This window comes from Cervus canadensis, chromosome 4 (genome assembly GCF_019320065.1).
Source record: "Cervus canadensis isolate Bull #8, Minnesota chromosome 4, ASM1932006v1, whole genome shotgun sequence".
NCBI classification, from domain to species: Eukaryota; Metazoa; Chordata; class Mammalia; order Artiodactyla; family Cervidae; genus Cervus; species Cervus canadensis.
In genome coordinates, this window is record NC_057389.1 from 45,955,525 (window position 1) to 45,982,342 (window position 26,818).

The 26,818-nt window shown below is 40.5% G+C and overlaps 2 protein-coding genes across 7 annotated transcripts in view; one reads left to right on the forward strand and one right to left on the reverse strand.

Moving 5' to 3' along the window:
- The window catches only part of GLRA1 (glycine receptor alpha 1), a 90,760-nt gene extending 87,561 nt beyond the window's left edge, over positions 1–3,199 (forward strand). Inside the window, exon 9 of one of the 2 annotated variants that reach the window (XM_043464282.1) lies at positions 2,752–3,199. In XM_043464282.1, the coding sequence (XP_043320217.1) occupies positions 2,752–3,066 (315 nt within the window). In that variant the 3' untranslated portion in view covers positions 3,067–3,199. The remainder of the gene's footprint in view (positions 1–2,751) is intronic. The other variant, XM_043464283.1, reaches the window with a different exon arrangement.
- An 18,722-nt stretch (positions 3,200–21,921) lies between these two features.
- The window catches only part of G3BP1 (G3BP stress granule assembly factor 1), a 28,188-nt gene continuing 23,291 nt past the window's right edge, over positions 21,922–26,818 (reverse strand). For all 5 annotated transcript variants that reach the window (XM_043464903.1, XM_043464904.1, XM_043464902.1 and 2 more), the window contains exons 11-12: positions 26,434–26,543; positions 21,922–23,420 (exon numbers count right to left, since the gene is read on the reverse strand). In XM_043464903.1, coding sequence (XP_043320838.1) covers positions 23,214–23,420; positions 26,434–26,543 — 317 coding nt within the window. In that variant the 3' untranslated portion in view covers positions 21,922–23,213. The remainder of the gene's footprint in view (positions 23,421–26,433; positions 26,544–26,818) is intronic.

A 26,818-nucleotide genomic window follows, 5' to 3' on the forward strand; every position in this document is an offset into this window, starting at 1 on the left:
CCATCTGCTGGCTCGAATAGGAATAGCAGGCTTTGTCCAGTTATTTCTAGGGAATTTCCTTTCTCCTGGATACAATGTAAAATTGATCACCTTCTAACCAGATGAGGCCTCCACACATCCATCCCCTCCCCTCTCATGTTTAACTGATGAAGAAGGCAGAAAATAATTTGCCCAAAGCAAAACAGAAAGTTAATTTTGAGTCTCCGCCTGAATAACTAGAGCCCAACGAAAAAACATTTTCAAGCACACCCTCCTCCCACCCGCCCCACTGTATTGCTACAGTGAGCAGATGTATATTGATAGATGAGATTGTCAAACCCAGCCCTGCTCCCAGGCACAGGGTCCAGTCACTTGGCCAGCTTCCCCCAGTCCTCTCCTCAGTGCTGGCACAAACCCTCTACTGTTGCCCTCCCCACAGAAAAATACTGGCTGAGACCCATTTGCCAGGTACTGGAGCCCACCTTCTTACCCTCACTCCTGCAATGAGGGTGTTGGACCAGATTCACTCATTCGTGAAAGATGTCTTGAGCATTCATATGTCAAATCCTCCAGGTGCTAGGAATGCAACGCCATTTTATTTATTTATTTTTTAAGAAAACAAGATGTTTATTTATTGTATTTATCTGGAAAACAATACACTAAAGATAAACTTATCAGAAACAAGTCTAATGAACAGGCATTTTAAATGTTTAATATTGGACTAACACAATAATAAAACACCTGTGAAATTTTGAACATTGTTGTTGTTCTGGATACAAAAGGTCTAATTTAGTTTAAATAAGATTTGAAACACCTTTATGAAACTTATTTTGCTCAATGGGTATGATATTAAAGTTATGTATATATGGAAGTGAAGTGAAAGCTACTCAGCTGCTCTTTTTGACCCCATGAACTATAGCCCACCCGGCTCCTATATCCATGGGATTTCCCAAGCAAGAATAGAATACTGGAGTGGGTTGCTGTTTCCGTCTCCTACACCATTTTAATTTAAATTAATTTTTTAAAAAAGGAAGCTGGGACAGACTGGATAGGCAAGTAAACCATTTGGTCAGCAAACATTTGCAGAGTTTTGAGCTCCTTCTCAGGAAATATATTCCTATGTCTAGTGTTGAGGATGCAGTGAACATGATACACTTTGCCTTCGCCTTCATAGAGCTTACACTTTAATGAGAGAGACAGACATCAGTCAAGGAAAACAATGTGATAAGAGATTTTTAAAAGGAAAAGCAGGAAATCCTGATGTATGGATCACACATCAGGGACATTGAGCCTAACCTCAGGCTCAGGGAAGGTGTCTGAGTGGGAATTAGTTCGGGGAAAGAAGGGGCTGGAAGCAGGGGACGGGTTGGGAGAGACAGACTCAGCAGAGAGAACCACCTGCGCAGAGTGCAAGAGGAGTGTGGCACGTCCCCATGGATGGGAACACCGCAGGGCAGCGGGAGCACAGAAAGTCAAGCGGAGCAGACAGACGGGCCAACCAGGTCACCCAAGGCCTTGTCACCACGTAAAGCTTTTAATTATCCTCAAGTCAGTGGCAGCCTATTAAGAGAGCTCTAAGCAAAGGATGACAGATAAGATCCGTGTCATACAACCCAGAGGGGTGGCAGGGATGGCGGAGATGGGAGGCTGAAGGGAAACGAGGCTGGAGGTCACCACAAGCCCAGATGAAGGCCCAGGCTGGGGTGGCACAGGCAGAGCTGGACACACACCAGGGACCCAGACTGCCCTGCACAGGAACAAGCAGAAGACAGAGCAGCTGCCCGCAAAACGCTCAGTCTCAAGTCTGCAGAGTGAGCCGATAAAGCCCCCCAGAGCCACACACTGAGTCAGCGGCCACCTCAGAGCTCACGAGGAAGGACCACAAAGCCAGATGTGGTGAGAGCAGGCAAGAGTGTCTCCTCGATCCAGCTGAGGAGAGGGGGAAGTGAAGCGGGTCAGGCAGCAGGCACTTGGGTAGATAGCGCGCAGCTGGGAGGTGGGGACACAGGAAGGACGGCAGAGAACGGGCAACAGGCAGGCGTGCAGAGCACAGGTAAGGGAGGCAGGGAGCCTGGAAAGGTAAGTTGGAACCAAATGATGAAGGGCTTGGAAAACTCCAGACGAAAATCTTTATAAAAGTCCAGAGCCTGTCTGAGGTCACACCTGCCAGGGATACGGGAACACGGAGGTGAGACAGCTGTGATCCCTGGGCTTGCAGCCCTTGCTTGCTCCTGGTCCATTCACTCCCTTCCCAAACCCACACACACAGGCCTGGGGGATGGGGTGGGGGAGAGGGCAAGGAGGCAACAGAGGCAAAGCAGGGGATCTTTCCAAATTGTCCTCTGGGTTTCTAACAAAACGGCATTCAGAGTATCTTCTCAGCTACAACTTCTGATGATCGAAAAGCATCTTAAAGGAGTGGAGTGAATCTTATCCCCACTTAAAGGAAAAAAATGAAATTAAAAACCCTGAGGGTCACAGGAGGATGTCTTCTGAGGAAGTGACCTGCCCAAGGTCATACAGCCACAGGTGACTGAACCATGGTCATTGCGCTGGTCTCAGACTCCACACCACACACCTATCCCCTGGTTTGCATCTGTTTTGGCACTTGATGGCGCCCCTCTATAAGGCATAACTCCCCAGCCAGCCACAGAGCCTTCAGGGGCCTAGAGTGGTGCCGTCTGGGAGGCAGGGCAAGCCAGATGGGCATGGCCTGGCCCCCAGGGGAGTGCCTGCAGGGAGGGTGCCCAGCCCCTGTCTTATTTTAAGTAGAGCCCCATGTTGAATCTGTTCCAGGAGGATGAGGCTGGAGAGGGCCGCTTCAACTTCTCAGCCTATGGCATGGGCCCAGCCTGCCTTCAGGCCAAGGACGGCATCTCCGTCAAGGGCGCCAACAACAGCAACACGACCAACCCCCCTCCGGCACCATCCAAGTCCCCGGAGGAGATGCGAAAACTCTTCATCCAGCGGGCCAAGAAGATCGACAAGATCTCCCGCATCGGCTTCCCCATGGCCTTCCTCATCTTCAACATGTTCTACTGGATCATCTACAAGATCGTCCGCAGGGAGGACGTCCACAACCAGTGACGGGTCTGGGCTGGGGGTCGCTGGGAGTGGGCAGAGTGGGAAGGGCACAGGAATCTGAGGGCCAGAAGAGGAGGAGGGGAAGCGAGGTGGGGGGCACACACGCAGTGTGTGCCATCTCTCAAATGAGGCGATGAGGAGATGCATGGCACTATCTATTCAACCTCGGGTGGGGGTGGGAGGGGGAGGGAGGGGTTTTTCTAATATGGGAACTGAGGGGCGGGGAGGAAGGGGAGGGTTCGGGGTGGGGCAGAGAGGGGGAGTGACGAAAACCACTTTCAAAAATTTGAGTCCACGGGCTGTGCAGTTTTCCTGTTTGGAAGGAGAATACAGTCTGCCCCAGAGCAGCGGCGAAGCCATGTAATATATATGATATATATTCATGCTTAATATTAATGCAAAACCACAAGAACAAAGGACTTGTTTCTTAACCTATCAGCCTAGTAACTGCTTAAATTTTTAAAAGTCACAGAAGTGATGGACACTTTTTCCCAGAGTGGAAAACAGTCACAAATCAGCTTGCTCTGGTGTGTCCCACATCACACCCCTCCCAACGCCATGCCTGTCTTCAAACCGGCCCAGGTGGACTCATGCCGAAAAGCCATTCCGCATTCCACCTCTGCTTCAAGGGGGTCCGTGCGGCCCAGGCAAGGGTAGTAGAAATGGGGGAAGGTGGAGAGGAGAAGGGGAGTGACTAAAGAGATGGGACGATTCAGAGGCCCGAGGATGGAGAGTCACCTCCACGCCTCCAGTCTGGGGCCCTCTCTCTCAGCTGCCCCTCTCTCAGCACTCTCATTTCTGTGTTTCACCCACCCCACTCACCCTCCACCACCCAGAAATGGCCCCCATGGTTTTTCTCATCATATTGCTAATATGCAATCTTTTTTATGGTTAAAAAAAAAGTAATAATCTCAAGAAATAATATGCAGATAGACTGAGTATAAACAGATGCACTTTTTCAGATGTCTATTTTTTTGGAGAGTGTCTTTGGAACTGCAAGCAGGGGTAGGTTTGGGAAGGTGGGGTTGCAGGATGAAACAGATGTATTATATTGTGGCTCTACGGAGTGGAGTTTTACGAGGTAAAAGGGCAGTAGTAAGGCTGCTGCCGCTTAGATATATGGATACGGGTGGAAAGAAACAGTGATGTTTATAAAGTCTGTCCGTTATATTCTGACATTTCATATATCACAAAGAACATGGGGAGCTTGGCGGGGGGGAAGATTCCATTATATTTTTGTAAGTCTTTTTTTGGTTCCCTTTTTGGTGCTTCATTTAGCTTTAACATTTAGGAAAGTTAGACAAATTCTCTTTCCTTCTAACTCTGAAGTGCCAGAACTATCCCAAGATAGCTAGGGTACTCCGGGGGAAAGGAAGAGGGTCTAGGCAGTGGACCCCAGGGCGTGGGGGAGCCTGCTCCAGGACACGGATGTTGACAGGTAGGAGGTCTGCAAGGTGGGCCGTGGGATTAGAAGGGAGCTGTGTCGGGCAGCTGTCACACCACTGCACCGGGGACGACGGCACTATTATTTGTAGCATCCTCCCTGCTATGGCCTATAACCAGAATACTGGGATTACATTTCTTTCTTTGCACTTTTGTGGATCAGAGTGGTAGGCAGCTGACAATCAGTCTGGATTCACTTGTGTCTTTGGAGCATCCCTAACTTAGGGCAGGACAGAAGTGAGACACTGGGAACCTAACCCCACCCTAAAGCACCTTCCCCAGGGGAAATGTCTCCCATTTCCCATGGTGCAATAGCTAATTCCCACAGAGGCCCAAAGAAGTGGGTCAAGACAAGGACCCAGAAGTGATTCAAGTCAAGAAAATGCACTATGCAGCCAAAAAGGATTTGGCTTTGTGGCTTTAACGAAAAAGTTGTTTGCAACCAAGTTCCAAGGTCAATAAATCATTGCCTTCCTTTCTCTTGGCCTGTATAGAGCAGAAAACGAAGCTGTATTCTAGCCTTGGAGGGTGTGGGATGGATCCTGGAATCCTTTTTTCTAAGAAGTACTAAGGGATGAGAGCCAAGTGAGTAGGAGTCTCTCATGTAAGACCGCTCATTTCCCCACCACTAACAGGTGTCTGAAGGAGGAAAAGTTAAATAGAGGGATGTGAACAATTACTACCAATTCAAGACTAGAATATCAGACTTTGGACTGCTATTAGCACCTTTCATGAGCACTACATTCACTTTATTTAAAGGAGGAGGTGGGGAAAAATTTAATTCCCAAGTGGTACATGGGTCTCCGGAGAGGCTATCAGCCCTTTTCACTAGCACTTTATTCACTTTATTTAAGGGGAAATCATTTTTAAATTAAAAAAAAAAGAACCCCTTCTCTCTACTTTACACATTATTAGACTAAATTCAACATGTCTGAAGTCTAGGTGAATCAGGCAACAAAGGCACCATGCCACTATCAGCAATGAAGACAGTACCAATTATTCTAAGACATTCTGTTTCTGCTCAAACAGCAAAATCACACTGGTCTCCTTACATGATGAGGTGTCCAGAATCTCTTTGAGACATAGAAATCACTGGGCCATCTGCCCAACCTCTGCTGGATCCTTGAACTTCTGACACAATAGTGAATTTGTGTGCCCACTGGGTGCTGCCAGGTCTAGCTGACAGTATCCACCAGACAACAGAATTATTTCAAACACAGAGGAGACAACAATTTTTTTGCAGGCCATTCTAAACATGGTATCCCTCACAGAAAATAAATGTGAGGTGATGCATGATAGCAATGAAAAGAAGAATGCAAATTTTAGTCTTGCCACTAAGATGCTTGGGTGACCTTGGGTAAATCACTAAGCTTTGGTTTCTTTAACTATACAATGGGGAGAGTGTCACAGGTGATTTCTAGCACTGACTGTTCTATGGGTTTGAACTGGTCTGTAGGAATTTCACGCATCAGAAAATTTAATATCATTTTGATTTCTGAACTCTCCAGGTGGCCATGAGCATACATATGCACACGTATGTAGACATACAATTCTTGTTGCCTTTCTTCTTTGGACAACTGGCAGATTTGTTTTTCCCTTTTGCTCTACTTTATCAAAGGTAAACAGTGGTGACGGAAAAGACAGCAATCATTATTATAATGTCAAAAATCCCATCATGAATTAGGAATGGAGCATGCTCAAGGAGAAGACATTATCATTAATGTATAATGTAGTAAGGATTTAGCAATTAATTATATGGATCTCATCTAATTATAGAAAATCAAAGTAGGTAATTTAGGCCTTTTTTTTTTAAGATGGCTCTAATAAACAGGGCAATATTTTCTTAATTTCTTTTCAATTTGCTCACAAAGGACATCATGCCCTGGCACTATGCATGCCAAGTGCTAATGTAGGGGGGAAACTGATTTACGTGTAACAAGTGGTTTACTGGTTTTCAAAGCCTTTACATGTATAGACCAGTATTGATGCATGGAGGAGGATCGATACTGGCATAGACCAGTGGGTGATTTCACCCGACTCCAAAACTGCATCTATTACTAGGAGCCAAATTTAGGAGATGTCAATTAAGCAGATAATACCAACAACTTCTCACCTATTTGTCTACAATAGATCTCATTGGTTTCAAGAGCAGTCAAAATAAATGGCTCAGTTCTGCCATCCTCTGGTCCTTTCAAGTATTCAAGAGTCCATTCTTGACAAATGCTATAGGGAGTGACCAAGGACAGACATAAATTGAAAGGAAAATGTGTGTATGAAAGAGATACCTTTAACTTAACTCTATTTTTATTTTGTCTTCAAAAACAAAAGGTAATTTGATCCAAATTACTTCTTTAATTAAAAAAAAAGGGATTCCTCTAGGAAGTTCACCAGTATATTTCATAGGCTATTTTTTCAAACTGGGGAGGAAATATATATGACAGAAGACAGTTCTCTTTAGAAGTATGCACTTTTATGAGCATCATTAAAAAGAGATGAGATGGTGTTTTGTGAGGCTTCATATTAGATTGCAGAATAGATCGGTGGCCCAGCTAAGCCAGTACCATCACTGGTAAGAGCCATGAAAATTAGATTTCTTAGTTGATTGTAACACTGAAATTGAAGGGAGCTGAGTTATCATCATGTCTGCAGTAACTGCCTCCTTAGGAGAAGCTGGCGAGCCGTGGGTACAATCTGTATCAGTTTTGGGACTGGGCTGGAGATCTGAGATGTGCAGATATCCCCCCCATCTGGCTGGAAGCCCAGCCCAGGACAATCAACACCACTCTGAAAGCTACCAGACTTATTCAATGAGCACCTTCTACACATTTAAAAGGTTGCCCTCCCCGCCAGCTCTGAAGAGCCAGGCAAGAACCAGGTTTCCTCTGTGAGCTATGATCTCAGATTGACTGCGATGCTTGCTCTTTGAGGGGCTGGTAAGGTCTGTTGAGAAAGGATGAGTGGATCACTACCCCCTGATTAATAAAACCAACCAGACCAAAAATTCTAGAAGCAGGATATTCTTAAAATATAATTTTTCTTCTTCAACTAAGACCCTTCTCTCAGAAACCAATTCCTGAAATTTGGATGAAGAACCCTCCTATTTCCCTACAGCTCTAGGAACCAGAAGCTTATCCTGACCAGAGGAAGGAGTAAAAGACATACACTTTGTTTTGATTGAGCTGGGCTGCTCTTAGCTACTTGTAACACTATAAGGAAAAGCATATGTTGCAAAGGCTTCGGTCTCAGAGTATCATGAAATCCCAATGGATAGAAGGAACTTCTGTAGACAGGTTGAAATCCCTATAATAATTAGGAATTAAAAAAGAAAAAAAAAAAAAACAAATGCTGCCCTTCCCATCCTAGCCCATGGGGTAAGAGAATGAAAGCGATGACTACTTTCTGGCTCAGGATGTCCAGGAGGACAAGAGCAAGCTGCCAATATCTCTCCCATCCTCGAGGCATCTAGAATCTTGAGGGCCCAGACTAGACGATGCCTCTACCAAGTTATTATCCTGTTGCTTCCTTAAGGATTTCTTAGGCTGTAAACAGCAATGGCAGGAGATAAGTTTGCTCATATGTGGGTGCTATTTCATGCTGTTTTGATGGAGCCGTGTGGTTATTTAAAGCAATAATTAAGGTGCTTTATCATTCTTTGAAACAACGAAATGAGTTCCGAAGTAGAAATTATTGCCCAATAATTTTTAGGATCATTAAGGCTTCTTTAGCTAGGATCCAGACCATTACTTCTCCCTCTTCTCTCTCCATCCCACATCTGCCTCCTTCCACTGTCTCCCTCCACCTCCTCTGTTTCATCAGTTTGTTCACCTTGTTTTTGAAACCCAACTCTGCCAGAAGATGTGGATGTATTTCTGAGGGGGTGGGGAATGGAGTACTGGAGTGGGGACTAGAATGAACTAGTAGCTCCTCTCTCGTTTGCTTTAAGGCTGTGATTTCTATTCTTCCTCTAGCTCTTGCATTTTGAAAAATTCAATGCTCTGAAAAATGCTCATTGGAACACTGGGTCAAAAAGTCAGACTATAGAGAATGGCAAGCCAAAAATATACCCTTCAGAGAGCCCAATGACAAAAATTATATTCTATGTAAGGCTATTAACCAGCTATAGCGCAGAACCAGGTCACTAACCTGGGGGTTGAAAGACAGACTGGCGACAATACACTCCAAGCATGACGGGCCAACTGTCCTGCCTCCCACGTCCCTGCATTGCCTTGTTTCAGGCCTGCCGTTCTTCAGATTCAACTGTTCTCTCACACAACTCCAGAAACCAGTGTTCTATGTAAACACACCTGTCTCCTGAAGTGGACAGAGGTCAATGGGAAGTGGGTCCTCATTCTGGCACTACCTCAGGCTCACCAAGGAAATACAGGTAAGCTACTCCACCTTCCTCGGCCCAAACACCCCCTGTAAACAGAGGGCATTGAAGGAGACTTATCAAAGCCAAATTCTGGATACTTTGATGGGTTGACCACGAGGATACTGTGCCTTCTAAAAAGGTTCCGTTGTTTCCCCATTTCAGTGTCAGGCTTGGGACCCCACCCCAGCCCTTCAGTGGGCAGGTAGGGAGAAATTAAGAAAGAGGAGAGTCTTGGTCCTCAAGGAGATTACCATCTTAATTTTCTGGCCATGAAAGTCCTAGGTATTACACAGTATGGCTAAAACTAACTTCTCACCTGAGAATCCCATCCAACATCAGGACAACATTCTGCTCTCGTAGTTTAGCATGTATGTCCTATGAAGGCTGCACCCCACTTCCCAGGGAAGTTGTTTGAATTCTCTATGCCAGAGACTCTGGAAGAATCAAAGAGAAATGTGTCAGATTGAACTTGTGAAATACCCCTGGGGAAATAACTGCACTGACTCCAAGTTCCCCCTAGCTTGTCACCACACATCATTTAATCAGCAAGACTTAGAAATATTTTCCTCTCTAGCTGCAGTTTCAGCCAGAAAATAAAAGGGGAAGGTGGATGCTTCATACCATTGGGAAGGTTCATCTAAATTCATACCACTAGCTAGGTTATACTAATAAAGAGAAGAACTATCATAGCAAGTATGGTGCCGTAGAGCCAGCTGTCTGCAAATCTTCCCCTCCCCCAAACAAACCTCATCCTTGCAACAATGTTCCTGAAATCATTTCCACATTCCTGTAGCTCCAACAAACACTCCTTATAATCAGAAAACACTGCTCCTGCCTTTCCCACCAGGGATGTATTTATGCTTTATAGCAATAGAATCTCTTCAAAATGCTTACAGGATGACATGACAAATAATCTTCACTCCCTTCATCTGGCCCTGAAATTAATGGGAATATTGCAGACTGAACTTTTTTCTGGTTCCATATTTTTTAAAATTAATAGACTTTTAAAAAACTCACCATTTTAGATTTCACATAAGATAGTAAAACAGAAATGATAATGCTTCCATTAGGAAACCAACTGCTTCCTATCCCAGCTCCCCATCACCATATAGCCACTTCCTCCTTTGTCCCTAAATGATTCAAGCCAGGCATATTTTAAAAGACCTCTAGAATGGATAGATGTGTGATAAAACATATATAGTGAAATCGTAGTTTTATAGTCACTGTAAAGTTCTATCTTCCCCTCAGTTTCCCTGTCTCTAAAACAGGAGTATTGAATTAGTTGAGCATGAAGTTTTCCTAGTTGTAAAGCTTGTTGATTTTCTTTTAACACCACTTCTCCAGTTGTCTTTTAGTTGCAGAGAAAAAACAAGGACTTCCCAAGACTCTGTGATGGTCTTACTCTTCCTCTTCTCCTCTCAACTTTCCTCTCTAAACCCACTTGTGATTTTCCTAGTACAGTGGAAAAGGCACGAGCTCTGAGTTAGAAGGCTGACAAGCAAGTAGGTGAGTGATCTTGAGCAAGACCATCATCTGTCTGACTCTCAATTTCTTTCTGTATCTGGGGATAATACCCACATCACAGACCCACTGTCTCAATAAAATGACATAATGTTAACTCCACCCCCTTGTTGTAAGCTCTAGAGCATTTTCATCATCTCAGCCTCTCTGAAACTCCTTCTTTACTTCTTCCTGTTTGCCAGAAGAGGTCACCAAAAAGCTTTCTTTCACAACTGAGGCTGGTACCCAAAGGGCCAAACCCACCCACCCTCCAGAGCAGCTGATTCATGCTGGGAAATGTCATGCCTAGAGAAAATTCATGCCTAGCCCTAAGCATTCTCTCACTGGTGAATTACTCTGAGCTCACTTCAGAGGCTGTACACATCCCAAGAAACCTAAATTCTAGTACTGATTCCACTTAACAAGCACTGCATCCCTTTTTCCACAGACACCATTTGAGTACTACCTAAATATAATAGAAGCACCATATTTAGTAAACTCTGTGAATAGTGCTCAATCACATGTAGACTATTAAGAGATTGTGAATAAACACTGAATATGACAATAATACTGTTGAGCACCTACTGTATGTCAGTCTATAACTTAATTCCCACAATGGCCCTCATCCTATTTCTCCTTTTATAGATGAGGAAACTGAGGCTCAGAAACCTTATGTTACTATTACTAGCCAAAGTCCCAGCCTTGCCCAAGTTTGACATCATTATAGACAATGGGAAGCCAAGTTTTGAAACAGGCATGACATTTTTACCTCTTCCACTCATCTGTTTTTGACTTCAACAAATTATTTCACTGTGACCTTAGTCACCTGCTTGTAAAAACCTCTTATCTTCCCAAATTGTTAAGTATAAAGTCAAGTAATTGATGTGGTAGTTTACTTTGTCATTAAAAAACAATATATTTAAGAGACAATAGTTTAACTCAAAATGTTATCTTCTATCTTCTGATAACACACATGGTTCCTTTTGCCTAGGCACATTCCAAGATTATAAATTTAACTTCCTGTAACATTACATGCCAAGGCATACCATTTTGTATTAGACTGGAAATCAAGCATCATGTAAATCAAGAACCCAACCAAAATAATCCTTGGCCTCCCTCTTGGTAATAAACAATATAAACCAGCCCACTGTTAAAGACTGAGAGCCTACTAATCCAGTGTTTGGTACATGAAGGATTTGGAAGTGATATGGGGCCATTTTCTGGCTTTAGAACTGTGGAAGCGAGCAAAATCAGTTGACAGCAGGGCAGAGTGGGAATAAACAGCATTTGGAGGGCAATGAGAACACTTGTTTGTAGTCCTGTAGGAGAGGTCACTGTGACCTGGAATGGCTTGGATTTGGCTGGACTCATGGGTATAAGAACTAGACCTTTTCTGCAAGTCTTTCCTAGGTCCCTCTAAAATACTCAACCAAGAACCTACTACAAATAAGGCACAGGAACCAAAGACAATTACAGAACTTAATTTATGAAGTGAAATGTGATATGGACATGAATAACTAAGCCAAAAGATATGGTAACAGATGAGGCAGAGGAATCAGGAGAGGTCTCTTGGAGGTTGGCTATCTGGGCTCAGACTCTTAACAAGATAACAGTTTACTTTTTTAAGCCACCTTTCAAAGTGTTAAACCCAAGACCACCACTTCCTTCAAGTAGCTGCGGAGGTAAAGAGGGAGCAACTCTTTATATGAACGTAACCCACCGCCACTCCCCAAAATTGTTAATAAGCTGCTACTTGTCTCCAAGCTACTACTTGCCTCCTTATGTTTCTGGCTAAACAATCACCTAGGTAACTTGATGTGTACAAACTAGCCAGACCAGTTCATAGGAGTAGGCTTCTTACATTTCTGAGGTCCCCTTTGGCCTCATCCATGACTCTACAGTTGCACCCACAAGTCTGGCCTGTGGCGTAACAGGACCATGAGCTATAAGCAGCAATGCCAGGCAAATCTTGGCTACTGCTCTGAGGGCTAGAGCCCTACTTCTGTGTAGCTGTCTGGATACTGGTGAGCAAAAATGGCACTCTGAATGGACCCTATCTAGTGACTACAAGTCAGGTTCAGCAGGTCGCCAGGCAACTGTTGAGTGCTTGCCTTTGGGTGATTTTTCAAAATATCTCAGCCTAGAGAAAGCAGTTTAGCCCTTCAAGGTTTGAGCTGGAAGCTCAAGGGGGAAGTTTCAAAAGAAAGTGTTATAGCCAGGACTAGCGTGTACATATTCTTTCCAGTTTTCCTATCAGCTTTGTTTTTAACCTCCCTACACCTGCCTGTCTTCATCTACTGGCTATTTATTCAGTCTACTGTTATCAAGGCAGTTTACTATGAAAGCAGGGTATCAGAATACAACAGAGCTTCTTTTCTTACAACATAGGAAGGGATAATAGAAGTACTGAAGTAATTACTAGTGTGGAATGCAGGAAATATGTGACAGAGAAAGGAGGGTACCATGGACTGTGCAGAAAATAAATCATGGAACGTTTCATAGCTGACAGGCCATTTGAGAAGTAGTAACCTTAAAAAACATGTGAGATTTTGACAGATGGGAGAATATTCCGGTAGAAGGAACATAAGTAAAAATACAGAGGTAAATAACAAGGGGCACAATATAAGGCACTGTGATTATCCATTTGGCTGAAGTCTAATGAATGGTAGGGCTGTTTGGAAAGACAGATTTGGAGTACATCAGGACTACCTTAAAAGTAGAAAAAACCAAAAGGGTATTCCCTCATGGTTTGTAAAGCAGTTCATTCTACCCCCTCGCCATTAGCTGATATTAATACTTCCAACCTAATTCAAACTTACCTGTACTTTCTTGCAGGAAACTCAACTTTATCTTAGCAGCAGATATAGTAAGTACCCACTAGAAACTCACATCATCAAGGACATCAATTCAAGTATTAAGCAGTTAGTTTGTGATAGGGAGGCACTAGAAAGAGGACAATAAAGGTACATTCAGCTCACTATTCTATAGTGATTCTAAGCAAGTTACTTTTAGAGTCTTATCATTTGTCAAATATCAAGCCAAGCCAATCTTGTACATGGGCAGGAATTTGGAGAGACTGTGCTTCTAATGTTGTTACATTTTGTTAATCTGAAATATTAAACAGAGATGACCCAGAAGACAAGTACAGTTTAGCAAACCCCCCCTTTTTTTTTTTCAGCTTTAACTAAAATAATTCTCCCAACCCAGAGAACATCTCTCCATTCAAAGCATGAAATTATGACTATAAAGTAAAAAGTGTATGGAGGGGGAAAAAGTCAAATATGAATAGAAAAAAAATGACAAAAGTAACTGGTTTTTAGTAAGTCATTGCCTATGGAAGTATGTAAAAAGGATAGTTTCTTTCCGAATGATTTACCTTTCTTCAGAAAGAATATTTTTGGGAAAGAGAAGGTTAGTATTACCTATCCTAGTAAATGACGGACTGTCCCAAGTCTTTTTTAGAAGTGGTGCTTACATATCAAATAATCACTTTGCTAAACTCAGTTTTTCCCACATTAGATATATTTCTACCTCATCTAAAGTTATACCATGCTCAACATGCCACTTAGCCAGACTATGTAAGAGATAGAAAAAAAAAAAAAAATTGGACATTACCACAATGCATTTCAGCATTTTTTAAATTCAGACTATTTCATATTTTGATGGTTCAATCGTCCCATACTTGATCCATTATATTTTCAGCACTAACAACAGTTAAAATGAGATGAGTAAATTAAATCCCAAAGTGTGCATCTTTGCCACTTAGTATATTGGACACAGATAAAATACCTACCCAATGTGATTTTTGCACACATTAAACAGAAGAACAACGTTCTTAAAAAAAATTTTTTTTCAAAGCAAGTTAAATAGCCAAGTTCTACTTTCAAGACAAACATACCAACTGACTTCAGCAGCCTGAAAATAAGTTTGAAAAACAATGCAATACACATCTTCACTGTTGTAATTAGACTTGACATGTACAACATGAACCACAAAGTGTCTAAGACAAAACCCTTAATGCTTTTATGCCTGGAGGTAAGGTTGCCAAAGTTATCCCTGTCTCATTGTCTGGATCAGTCCAAACTCGGTTTATCTAGAATGATTCAAATCACTGCAAGCAATGTAAATAACTAGTGTCACTCTAGGTGAAGTGTACTTGGAAAGTACAGTGACTGCTCACTTTCTAAGTGTTCAGACATACTAAAGTGCTTCCAAACCACACATTATCTGGTCCTCTCCCAGGACAAGCCATTTCCAGAGACCTCATTCTCAAATTTGACTGACCCAGGGAACCTGGGATAAGACAAATTACCTTGCAACCAAAGCTGTGAATGCCCTGAGGCCCTACTTGGAAACTGGCCCATAGACAACTGGGGATGAACAGGACTATTTGATATCCAATTCATAGCTAAGTCAACATTAATGAAAAAGCAGTTAGACTGATCTACAACATTCCAAAATGAGTGATAACATTATCAAATAAATGCTCAGTCACTGTACCTTATTTACATAATTTATCTTAGACTTACTTTCTTTTTTCTTGGAGGGTTGGTGGGGGGACAAGATTCATTCACTGAGATGGGCCAATCTCAAGATTTCCCCTCAACCTTGCCAAAGTAAATGACTTCTGCATCATTGGAAGTCAGCTCCAAAGGACTTGCCCTTCAAGCTTTCCCCATTTAACTCATGTTTTTGCACAAAAGATCTGCCCTTTGTCTTAAAAGTTGCCTGACTTGATGTTTAGGCAGAAGAGCAAATCCCATGTATGATAATTCTGCAAGTAATTTTACATTTCCTTTTTTCTGAAAAGGTAACTGCCAACTTAAATGTGTGACACAGTGGAGATAAAAGTTGATTACTAAGGAAACTTCCCTGGGGGGTGTCCAGTGATCAAGACTCTGCTTCCATTGCAGGTGGCATGGGCTTGATCCCTGGTAGGGAACTGAGTTTCTGCATGCCTCATGGCACCGCCAACAATAAACAGTTATTAACTTTCAGTGACTCTAGGGGTTGTTACCTGAAACCTCACATCCTGGTCATTACACTTTATTCATAAAGTTCTCTTTTAACTCCAAAGAATAGAAAGGCACTGTGTAGTTCTTCAGGTTACAATGCCAATGCTGACTGTAGAGTCTGTTACAGGTAAGACAAATGCAAATTACACTTCTGACTGTAATTACAATACTTTTGGGGAGATGTAAAAATTATGCTGGATTGGGCAGTGTTAGCTAAGCTGCTAAGTGCTTCATCATCCATGATGGAAGAGGTTCAAAATAATTCATAGTTCCCTGTTACAGACTGCAAGTCTCAAGCCCACACAGCAGTAACTGACAACTAGCCAAAGTAGAAGACATTTGTCAGTAGCCTGGGGACATCTTAAACAATGAATGGGCCTGGAAAACTGGGTCAGGATTACTCACAAAGCTCCTCATCCTTTCCTGGAAGAAAATGTGATAGTATGTCTTTTATATGGAAATTTCTTTGTATATATGTATAAACTTGGTATGGCCTTAATGCTGCAGTTAAGGATTTGTTTGGCTACCACCTTAAGCAGCGTGTTAAGCAATCGCCTCCTTATTGTATATTTTTACTTCTCCCTGGACTCTTAACCTTGAACAACCAATTCCCCTTTGTCCCTTATTCAACCCTGTTTTCTGCATGAAGTCATAAATGTTATGGCAGTTATTTTTTGGCTTGTAAAAAAAAAAAATCTATTTCTGCAGTTTGAAGATGGAATGTAAACTTTCTGTGATACATGTATATATAAAAATATATTTATTGAACCATCCATATACACACATCCATGCTGATTCCAATGGAAAAAAATTAAAAGTTTTCTGAAATTTTCCCTGTGGTTAACTCAGTTATTACTACTTAACCAACTTGATATTAGAACTTTTGAAATCTCGCAATTACCCGAGAGAAACCTACGTATCGTCTAGAAAACATCATTTCACTTAAGACAAAGCTTTATACTGTTCGTTCAAGATATATTTATTGATAGGTGCTATGGGATACAAAGATGACTGAAACACAGATCCTGCCCATAAGGAGCTTACAGTCTAGTAGGGAAGACAGAACACATACATGGGATACATGGTCAGAGCTAGGTTTCAGTAAGATGAATCTAATATTGTGTAGAAAGTAGACTGGAAGTAAGAAGAGGTAAAGAAAGTTGAGAGGCCACTAAAAGGAAGTGAGGAGGAAGGATGTGAAAGACTGTTGAGGTAGAACTGACAGGAATTAGCTGCAGACAGCATGTAAGGAGTAAGGAAGCAGGAAGCAGGTGACTAAGGTGACTTTTGACTGGTAGCATGGGTGATGACAAACTGAGAACAGAGTAGGTTTATGGTAAGAAATGAAACTTGGCACATACAGCTCCTGTGCGTAAACACAAAACGCCCAGGATACTGGGCACAATCAGAAAGAAAAAGGTAACTGCCCAGACCAGGGATGGAAGTACTTCAAAATGACCAGTGACTTCTCCCTCTTCTGCCCACCCCTCAAAATTTCACACCAATCCCCTCCGACATGAAATGAGTGATGCCTGTAATTCACTGAATTATGCCCAATCCCTAGGCATGCCTCCCTCATAAGCATGAAAACAGGAATACATTATTCAGCTGAGTGAGTCATCATTTAAGGGTGCTTTCATGTACCTCCAGGAGGAATGGATTAATTCTCCAGTCCTTGTCCTCCAGGAGATTACGTTATGTTCTAAGTCTAGGTTGAAGGGGTAAGTTATAAGCTAAGAGAAAGGTATTAAATATGCTAGGATCACATTTTAAAATGAAGACTGGGATAGAATTTCCAATGGGAGGGACAAGGTGGAAGAAAAGTAGATGAAAATAAATTTGCTCCTTACTTCAAATTCTGGACAGACCAAACCCCACAGGGTAATGAATTAACCTCTCCTAACACATCTTAAGACAGCTTTTCTCTTAGGGAGAAAAAAAAGCTCTTGAACGAGGTCTTAAAAGGTTTTGATGGTGAGAGATTAGAGATGGCGGCGGGAGGGGTGGCAGGGAGAATGCAGATGCAAGTCTATCTTCAGGGAAGTGAAGGCCCTTGAAGCCACAGAATCAGCAACACCTAGCTTGTCGGCAAACCATAAACATCCTTCTGTGAAGAATAGGAAAAACCACTGGAAAGGCAGATTAGGACCCTGATTCAAACATGGTGCTGACAGGCACTGAACAGGGTATATTATATGCCTAAGACCAAATTGCTGCCCCTTAGGAGCTTACAGTTGTAACGATACAAGGTGGGGGAAAGCACCACAATTTACAGAATGCAAAATGCTGACAGATTTAGGAGAAAATTACAGCTGAGTTTCAGCTATTAACACATAAAACCCAATAGTTTTCTGACAGCTAGTAATAAACCCATCCCTGAGGGGAACACAAGTTAATGTCCTTATTGACAAAAGGCCCTGGTAGAACCGGGCATTAAAACAGTTGGAAGAAAACAGAAAATGTGGGTATGAAAACTGAGCTAATGGAGCAACTGGATAAGCATACACAATGTGGCTCCTTCCCTTTTCTCCCCACATCCTACCTTTTAACAGCTTTGGCTTACTAAAGCAAACATGGGCAGGACTGGCAATCCTGAATGTGCTGTACTAGTCATCTGAGTCACCTTTAGAAAATTGCAGGGATTACACAAATCACCTTAGTCCTTTCCAGCACTGATGTTCTAAGAAATCTAGGAGTCTCCTCTTGTTTCTTGTGATAACCATCAGTACTGGGGGCGGGCGGGACGACTTTACAGAAACAGTTTCTCACGTAAAATTATGATTTTCTTTTATAGAAACCATAAATTATTCATATTCCATCAGCTAAATTCCACCCCTATCCCACTCTTCTTGAAAACCAATGTAGCTACCTATACAAATTTATTTTTAACACAATGTATGTTCTACATAATCTACTTAAATTTGTACACTGAATCTTTAAAGAAAGGAAGTCTCTTCTTTCCTAACTCCTTATGTCTTCATTTAAAAGGGCCAAATCATTGTACATACACTCCTCATAAAAACATTTAAGAATCTAAACCAAGCCCAAAGTCAAACAGGTGACAACAAAACTTAGGGAGAGTACCAGTAACCAAAGTGGTTAATTACAGCAATAGTTAAAACTACATCCATATTAAATGATATAATCATCCCTCTAATTACTACCAAAACTACAGGTAAACTTCCTACAAGTGGGTTTCTGAAAAATAAATACTTGCGAAAAGTACTTCAACAGTGAATTTTTGGGTAAGCATCACTTACTTTAAAAAAAAAAAAAAACACACACACAGACAAACTGAATGGATACAAGTCCCTTAGGAATCTGTGACATTGGACACATTTCAAAGTAATAACCATGCATAGATTTCTGTAACTGACCAGGTCACATAGTTTATGGAAGTAACAAGAGAACTGATTTCCAATACTATATTCTTCTCACTGGGGGCTACCAGGTTTGAGTGGAAACTCTTCAAGAGGAGAGACTTCGAAAGGCATGCAATCAAAAGACAACTTTGATTCTAAGCCAATGCATAAGCATGATCAAAAGAAACTGGTTAAGGGTTGTAGGCCACCTTTAATCAACCTTTCACTCATTCAGGCCATTATTAAAGACTGCTTCATGAAAGCATGAGCAAAGCAATCTAATTTCAGCATCATCCAGAGTTAGATACATATCCACTAAAAATAAGTTTTATCTCACATGTGCCAACATATCTTTAATTCAGTCTAGTAAGTTCACAAGCCCATCTATGGTCCCCAGAACCTTGGTAATACAGTAAACACAAATTCCAAAAGAAAGGTATTACTACCCTAAAACCAGAAGTCCTCGTTTAATGACCTAGTACAATATGACAAGCTACTTTAACCTACAACCCCATCCCACATAAAATATTGCTAAGTTTCTAACACATTCTTTAAGGTTTCTAAAAGATTTGCAAAAGACTACCTCTAATCGTCCACTGCCAATCTGTGGTACATCAGGCACTTAGCTAGACCTCCATATTCAAATAAATGTTGAAGTTGCTTCTTTTACAAGATTCAAAATTGCTAAACTAAAAGTTCAACAATTATCTAATTTGTATACAGCTCCTACAGAGATTCTTTTAAGTAGCACAAAAATAAAGCTTTAATATAAAAATTATTTTTATAGATCAGTAGATTTGACAAATGCAAACACTTACCTAAAATAAGCCACAAGAGAAACAATGGTCTACAAATTTAAACTTCATAGAAAGAAATTTTCATATAGATTCTAACAAACGGTATCTATAAAGTGCCACGTTCTCCACTAAATCACTAACTCTATCAGGGTTTTCAAATAAAGGGATGATGAAAAGGATCAGAGGATGGCAGTTATAAGCATAAAACACAACTAAACTAGCCTGGATGATGCTATGATAAAAATATTGTCTCCCACACCCAGATTAAATTGTACTAAATGTATTATCAAACCAGATGAGAAAATAATCTAGTAATTCAATAGCACTGTTAAAATACAGTCTGTAAATCAAAAGAAGTCCTACAAAATTAATGTTTAACTACTTTACCCTCAAGGAAATAGAAAATGGTAATGCTAGTCTTGACCTGAATGTTTTGCACTCACTCAAGTCTCTACACTGTAGTTATTTCATGCCCTATTCCCTTAACGGTATTCAAATGTAAATACAGGTAGGCACTATGGTTCTAGAAAAAAAGCATCAATTTTGGAGGCCAATCTGCTCCTACTACATGGAGGCTGGTGATTTAATTTCTTCACCTACTACTTTGGTGGGGAGGTGGAGGGGGTGGGGTAGGTAATACCTAATCCACAGTGTATAGCTATGAAAAAAATTTAGTTGTCTAACCTAAAACTAAAGTGCAATTCAACTAACATGGTGGTAGTAACCTACTGATCCAAAACCAAAGAATTCTTCTTGCATTATCCATTCCACTACTTCCCAGCAATAACTCAAAATGTTGAGAACACAGGAAAACACAAAACCAACTTCAATATAAAAGCAAACAAAATTATTTTTGTTCAGTCAAAGATCTATTTATTTTCAACAGGTCTTAGAAGACTGAGATCTACTGAGCCAAACTAATGTAACTTAGCTAAAATGTTCATGTGTGAAGGGTTTTAATCTCAGGAGAAAAGAATTACATGTTGGGCCATTCTGACAGACAAAAAAATTGTTGACTATGATGAGGTGATGCTGCCTACAGAAAATCTTGCCCTCACCTATTTTATTCTCACTCACTGTGAAATACGTGAATAGATGTGTACCTAGGGTAACATGTTTATTACATCAGCAATAAATGTAATCAGTGATAGCTGGATACTTAAGAATGTTAACCATGGTGCTAAATCCTATTTATAAAGTCCAATGCAAGTCAACACACCATAATATCCCAATTATGGTAACTTGAAATTACTGAAGCAACCTTTTGTGAAATTATGCAGGAATTCCCTGCAATAAATTACAAGCAGCATATAGTATATTGCTACCTCTCCAAATTAAAACACACACACACACACACACACACACAATTGGTACAAATTGGGATTAGTTACTTACAGTAGTTGTTACTATAATTCCTGAGAGAGATTTCTAGTTGTTATTTTTCTGAGACTCTATTTCACAGGAATGAGTCTTCACTCCAGTTGTCCTATTCCACCATCCTACCCACCATGAATTACAGGAGTAAGGACTCCCTGTGTTCTCAGCGGGGCTGCTTCATTTTCCAAGAGCATTTTGGCATCACTGGCTCCCAATTCACCAAACACCAGATGCAGGGTATGCATCTCCTTCCACCCACCTCCCCCCCAAAAAACCCCACAAATTTCTGCATGTCCTCTAGGATATAACAATAGCCCCAAGTTGAGAAACACTGTATTTTGTTAGTGCCCTTAAAGCTCCGTTCTGAGGAGGAAAAACATTTAGAAATGTATGGTTTAGTATTCACTTATGAAAAATGATTCCTAGGTTACCTATATTTTATCACCTAATAGTTACCACAACTGAATTTTTTTCCTCAAAAATAACTCAGGCTAAATTTTCTTCTTTCTACTATAAGCTTAATATAAGCTACAAAAGTACAAGCTGAATTTCTTCTAATTCTGGGCCAAATGAAGTGGTTACCAACTAGTTGTTTAAACTGACCCAAAAACCAGCCACGGATTCAGTTATGTAAGTTTTTTTATGTTGTTATATACGTTTATGAAGGAGATGTTGCCAATTGTCAAATATTTGAGGTACTAAGGACCAACTAATAACATCAAAAACGTAATTTAAGATTACACCCTTCAGTAAACCTAGTTTCCCAGTAACAGCAAAACATTCTTATTCCTACTAATATACTAGCCTCAAACGATAGTCTTAAAAATAAACACTGTTAGAAAAATAAGTTAAAGTTGACAACCTCATTGCCCTTCAATTGGTAGTGACAAGTTATCACACAAAGGCTTGCTACACAAATGTGTAAACAAAACCTTCACCCATCTCACACACAGCACTCAACACATACTATGCAAAACGAGTATTAGTCTATATTGCCAGATCTTCCAGAAACGTTTTAATAAAAATTGGCCATTTCCAAGAATACCCACTGCATGCCCACCAGTAAAAGGGAACCATAACAAAACAGAAAATTTACCATATGGCTATGATTTAAAAAAAAAAAAAAAACTAGCACACACTCAAGCACACCATCAAAGTCCAATATTAATGTCACATTCTTTCTTATGGGCTATGATTAGGATTCTGAATAGACACTGAAATAAAACTTAATACAAATGCTGAACTATTCAGGTCAAAGGACTCTACAGAAGCATCTGTACTCAAAGGCATTCCAGTTTGAGACTCAATTTCAGGATAAGGCATAACAAATGAACACAAGACATACAGGGTAAAAAAGGAAGTCATAATTCCCAACATATTCTGAACCTGACAGAACAAATCTAGGGGTCTTTCTTTTATTATTTTCTTGAAACAATTGCCAAGACTGGAATCAAAGATAAATAGAAGGCACAACAGTTTTGCTCTGGTTTTGTGTTACTTAGATTTGGAAATTTTTTTTGTTCTTTTTTCTTTTTTTACAAATACAAATTAAACATGAAAAAAACTCTACTTTCAAAGAAAATCTAACAGTTCAAGAAAAGCTTATCAGTTACATTCTAGACATTTAAACCTATCTCACAATTTAAATTCCAATGTCAAAAACAGTAGATTTTGAAACTGTTTTGTGATCATTTTTTAAAAGAAAACTCTACTAACACCTTTTATTCAGTTTTTAACCACATCAACGAGAATCAAAATTGTCAATTTTTCCAATGGCAATTTCTCCACACCAGAAGATAGTCATGACTCTCAAAGAAGAAAACAATTTGGATTTCTCTGGTCTTCAAAATGTTTATCAAATCCTGTAATTCTCACAGGCTTTTGAAACACATAGAAAGTAAGTAAGAAATAGTCCAATGAATGAAACATACCAAATGTCAGTAAGAAGCAAGACACATTCCTTTAGGGAAACTGTTAAAAAAAAAAATCCAGTCTGTATATGCAAATAAAGCAAAGAAATTCAGTCAGTCTGTTTTTTTCTTCTTTAAAAATCCATTTTTCCTAAAATATCATTCCACAAAATTGGAAGTGAAGGACTAAAAGGTGGGAGGCAGGGGAGAGAAGGAGCACACACCATTAACACAAAAAGTAAAATTGTACAAACTTAAGCAGTTTATAATAGACTAGGATCATATTCCAAGATACCAAGGTTGGTTGAAGAAATTCATCATTCTGTGGGAGCGAGCTAGTTTGTACTGCTGCCTGAAGACTGGTGAACAGCAATTCACTGCCTTGGAGCAATGCTCCTGCCCACTCCAAATCCTGGTTTCTGCACCATGCCTCCACGGGGTGGGCCTCTCATACCACCACCCAGCCCACCTCGAGGACCTCCAGGTCCCCGCAGGCGGTTATCTCGGCGGTCCCCTTCACGGGCGGCTCGAGTCTTCTTTTCTTCCACATTCAGACGGACCTCTCCTCTGAACATGATGGGCTGTAAGAATCAAGGTGAACAGATTTATAGAGGGCTTATGAACTACTCTCAAAAGAGTAGCAAAAGAGCTTATGAGCTAGCTCTCAAAGATAATAGAAAGCTAAAAAAAAAAACAAAACAAAGAACCAGCAGCTTACAAATCAGCTATCTTCTCACAGTTCACTTTTTGTCTCAAACTCAGAACATATAATTTTTCCATTAACAGATACATGAAGCGATCAGGTATTCAAGTTAGTTCAAAAGTTAAAAAGTCCACTTGTGCACAGCAGTACAAGTAACTCTTATAAAAAAAAGTAAACCTTACCTTCTCATAGAATTATGTAAGTGGAATATAAATAAAAATTGCCACCTTCTCCAGGGATTGGGAGACTTACAGCAAAATCCCATCATCATGTAATGTGGAAAGATTTTGCTGCACATGTTGCTTTTTTTGCTGCACATGTTTACGCAAAGCACACATACATCTCAAAACCATGAATTTCATTTCAATATAACCTTAAGAAAATGCGATTTGCCTTAACAGAATTTGGGAAAATATTAAAATAACAATACCAGATCTTAGCGCAGGGGAAAAAAGTATAGGGTCTTCGTTTTTGCCAAAAGAACTATAGTAAACAAAGCGTTACTCAAGATTTCAATGAACTCAATTTATGTTCCTTGCTGGCACTCTGTGGTTTTCTAACGGAAGTATTTTTTTAAAATACCTAACAGTACTTACTATGCAGAAGTGTTCTTCACTTTTATTATCTCTTTTAATCTTCACAACAACCCTTTAAGGGTTATTATCACAACTATTTTATATAGACCAACAAGCTGGTACTAGGGAGGTTAAAGAATGCGTACTGCACAGGTCACAAGCCTAGTGAGTGACAGAAGAGCAATGTAAACCCAGGCATCCTGACAGGAAAGTAGAAGCACTCAACTACACAGCATGGACAGACACCAGGCATATTCTACAAGCTCTTTCTGTACACAAAAAACTGCTGAAGGGAATAAGGTAAACTTCTACCCAGACAGTGAGGTGAGGGTAAGTGTTAGTTGCTCAGTCATGTCCAACTCGTTTCTTGCTCAGTTATGTCCGACTCTTTGAAAGCCCACAGACTGTAGCCCGCCAGGCTCCTCTGTCCATGAAATTCTCCAGGGAAGAACACTGGAGTGGGTTGCCATTCCCTTCTCCAGGGGATCTTCCAGACCCAGGGATCAAACCTGGATCTTCCACATTGAGGTAGTTAGTTTTTTACTGTCTGAGCCACCTAAAGCAAGCTACATTTGAAGCTCCCAAAGTACACAGACATGATCTGAAAGTGCATGTGAGGAAACCTGCACAGGGGCTGGGCAGGGAAGCCTCTTTTGGGCTCTGATTCTAATTTAAATTTTATATTCTGATTAAACATATATTTGTACATATATAAATATCTTAACACATCCAATATTACAAACATTGTATACATACTTTATATATACACTATATAAATCATACACATTAATATGAAGTGCTATTCCTGGCAATGTTCTACATACAATGAGAAAAACAGAAGTATTTTAAGCCTGAAAGATAAGAGGTTATGACTGCAGATATTTTAAAAGGTAGTTATAGAAGACATCTCTAAGGAGGTATCAAAAGGATAGAAGCAATCTGAATGAAAAAAGGTAGCAGACATACACCCCTTTCTGAGGAACTTTACCTCAACAATTCTTATGCCTAAAGATACCACAACTCACCCACATGCCATCAATGAAACACCAAAGTCCTCCTCTTGGATAATTAACTGGGAAGCAAACAGGTCTGACCTTGTTTGGCCCCACTGGGATTATCACACCACTGAAGAAAATACAAATTCAAGGCTGCACCAAAAAGTGTGACCACTGAACTACCACATGCTTAATGGTGAATTTACAACAAAGCCTACAGGACATTTCTGGGTTCAGTATTCCTGTGTCCTGGGTGAGATAAGCCATTATTTTCTCCACATTTCTCAGTGTTTTGCAGGAAATGCTTCACAAAAATAGTGGTCAACAGTTTGATAGATAATGCACATTTCCAGATGAAGGCTAACTTATAATCACAACATTAAACTTTGTAGTATATCCACTAACATTCTGGAGAACATCAGACATTCTGGAGAACCACTGGGAAATAATGATCTGCACCATTTCTAACTAACATGGTTAACAAAATGTGTAAGCTTTAACTGGCAGAGACTCAAAATAGACTAGCGGTTGCCAGGGGTTGGGGAGAGAGGATATGGGGAGAGACTGCTTAATGGGTAAGGGATTTACTCTTGATGAAACTTTGCAACTAGACAGGTAATGGTTGCACAACAACGTGTATTCAATGTCACTGGATTGTACCCTTTAAAATGTTTAATTTTGTTATGTGAATTTCACCTCAATTGAAAAAAAGTGAGGTCTTAAAACTCCCACATCCATCTCAGTAAATTAACAGTATTTATATCTTTGTTCTTCTCTACAACGACTACTACTACAGAGCTTTTTTGCTAATGAAAGTTGTGGGGGAAGGAAAGGACTCTATAAGGACACAGAGACAAGACTCCAATTCTACAAATTTCTCTACTATTGGAGAAGGTAGACTGACTCCAAACCCAGATAAGTTAAAGAACAAAAGGAGACGCTCCTTGTAGTTATACCCCAAACAGTTACACAGGAAAACTGCAAGTATAGCTGGTAAACAAACTGATTCTAAGTTCTTAGCTAAAAGTAACATAGTGCTTCATTCATCTCTTACAACGAATAAAGGAACTGCATAAATCTCAGTGTACTGGTAACCACAATTATTTCACTCTCCATCACACAACTTAGGCAAAAACTATTTATATGACAGTTTTGTTTTGCTAAGCTCCCAGGCAGTTCTTTTAACAATGGTTAAACATGATGAAAAATATTACCCAGACAGGTTGGAATAAATTGCACTTTACATGTAAGACAGTTTTAAGGATGGATGAATACATTAAGATAAAGATTAAAAAAAAAAAACAAGATAAAAATTGCTTACCCTGTTGCTAAGCACCTTCTGAACAGGCTCAGAATCATCAAACACAACGAACCCAAAATTGGGTAATTTCCCACCACTGTTAATACGCAGTTCCACCACATTCCCATAATCTGCAAGTGAAACACAGATTCTCAAATAAGTTAGAACATTTTTTAAAAATATTACATGCACATTGTCCACCAACAGCCACTAGGCACACGTGGCTATAGGGAATGTGAACTGTGGCTAGGGCCAACACACACAGAGGATTTCAAAGACTTCCAATAGGATCATGGAAAATATCTCATGTTTATATATATTCAAATGATGTCTTAGACACTCTGGGTTAAGTGAAATACTAATTTAATTTTAAAGTGTAACTACAGGGTGATCTAGTGGTTAAGAA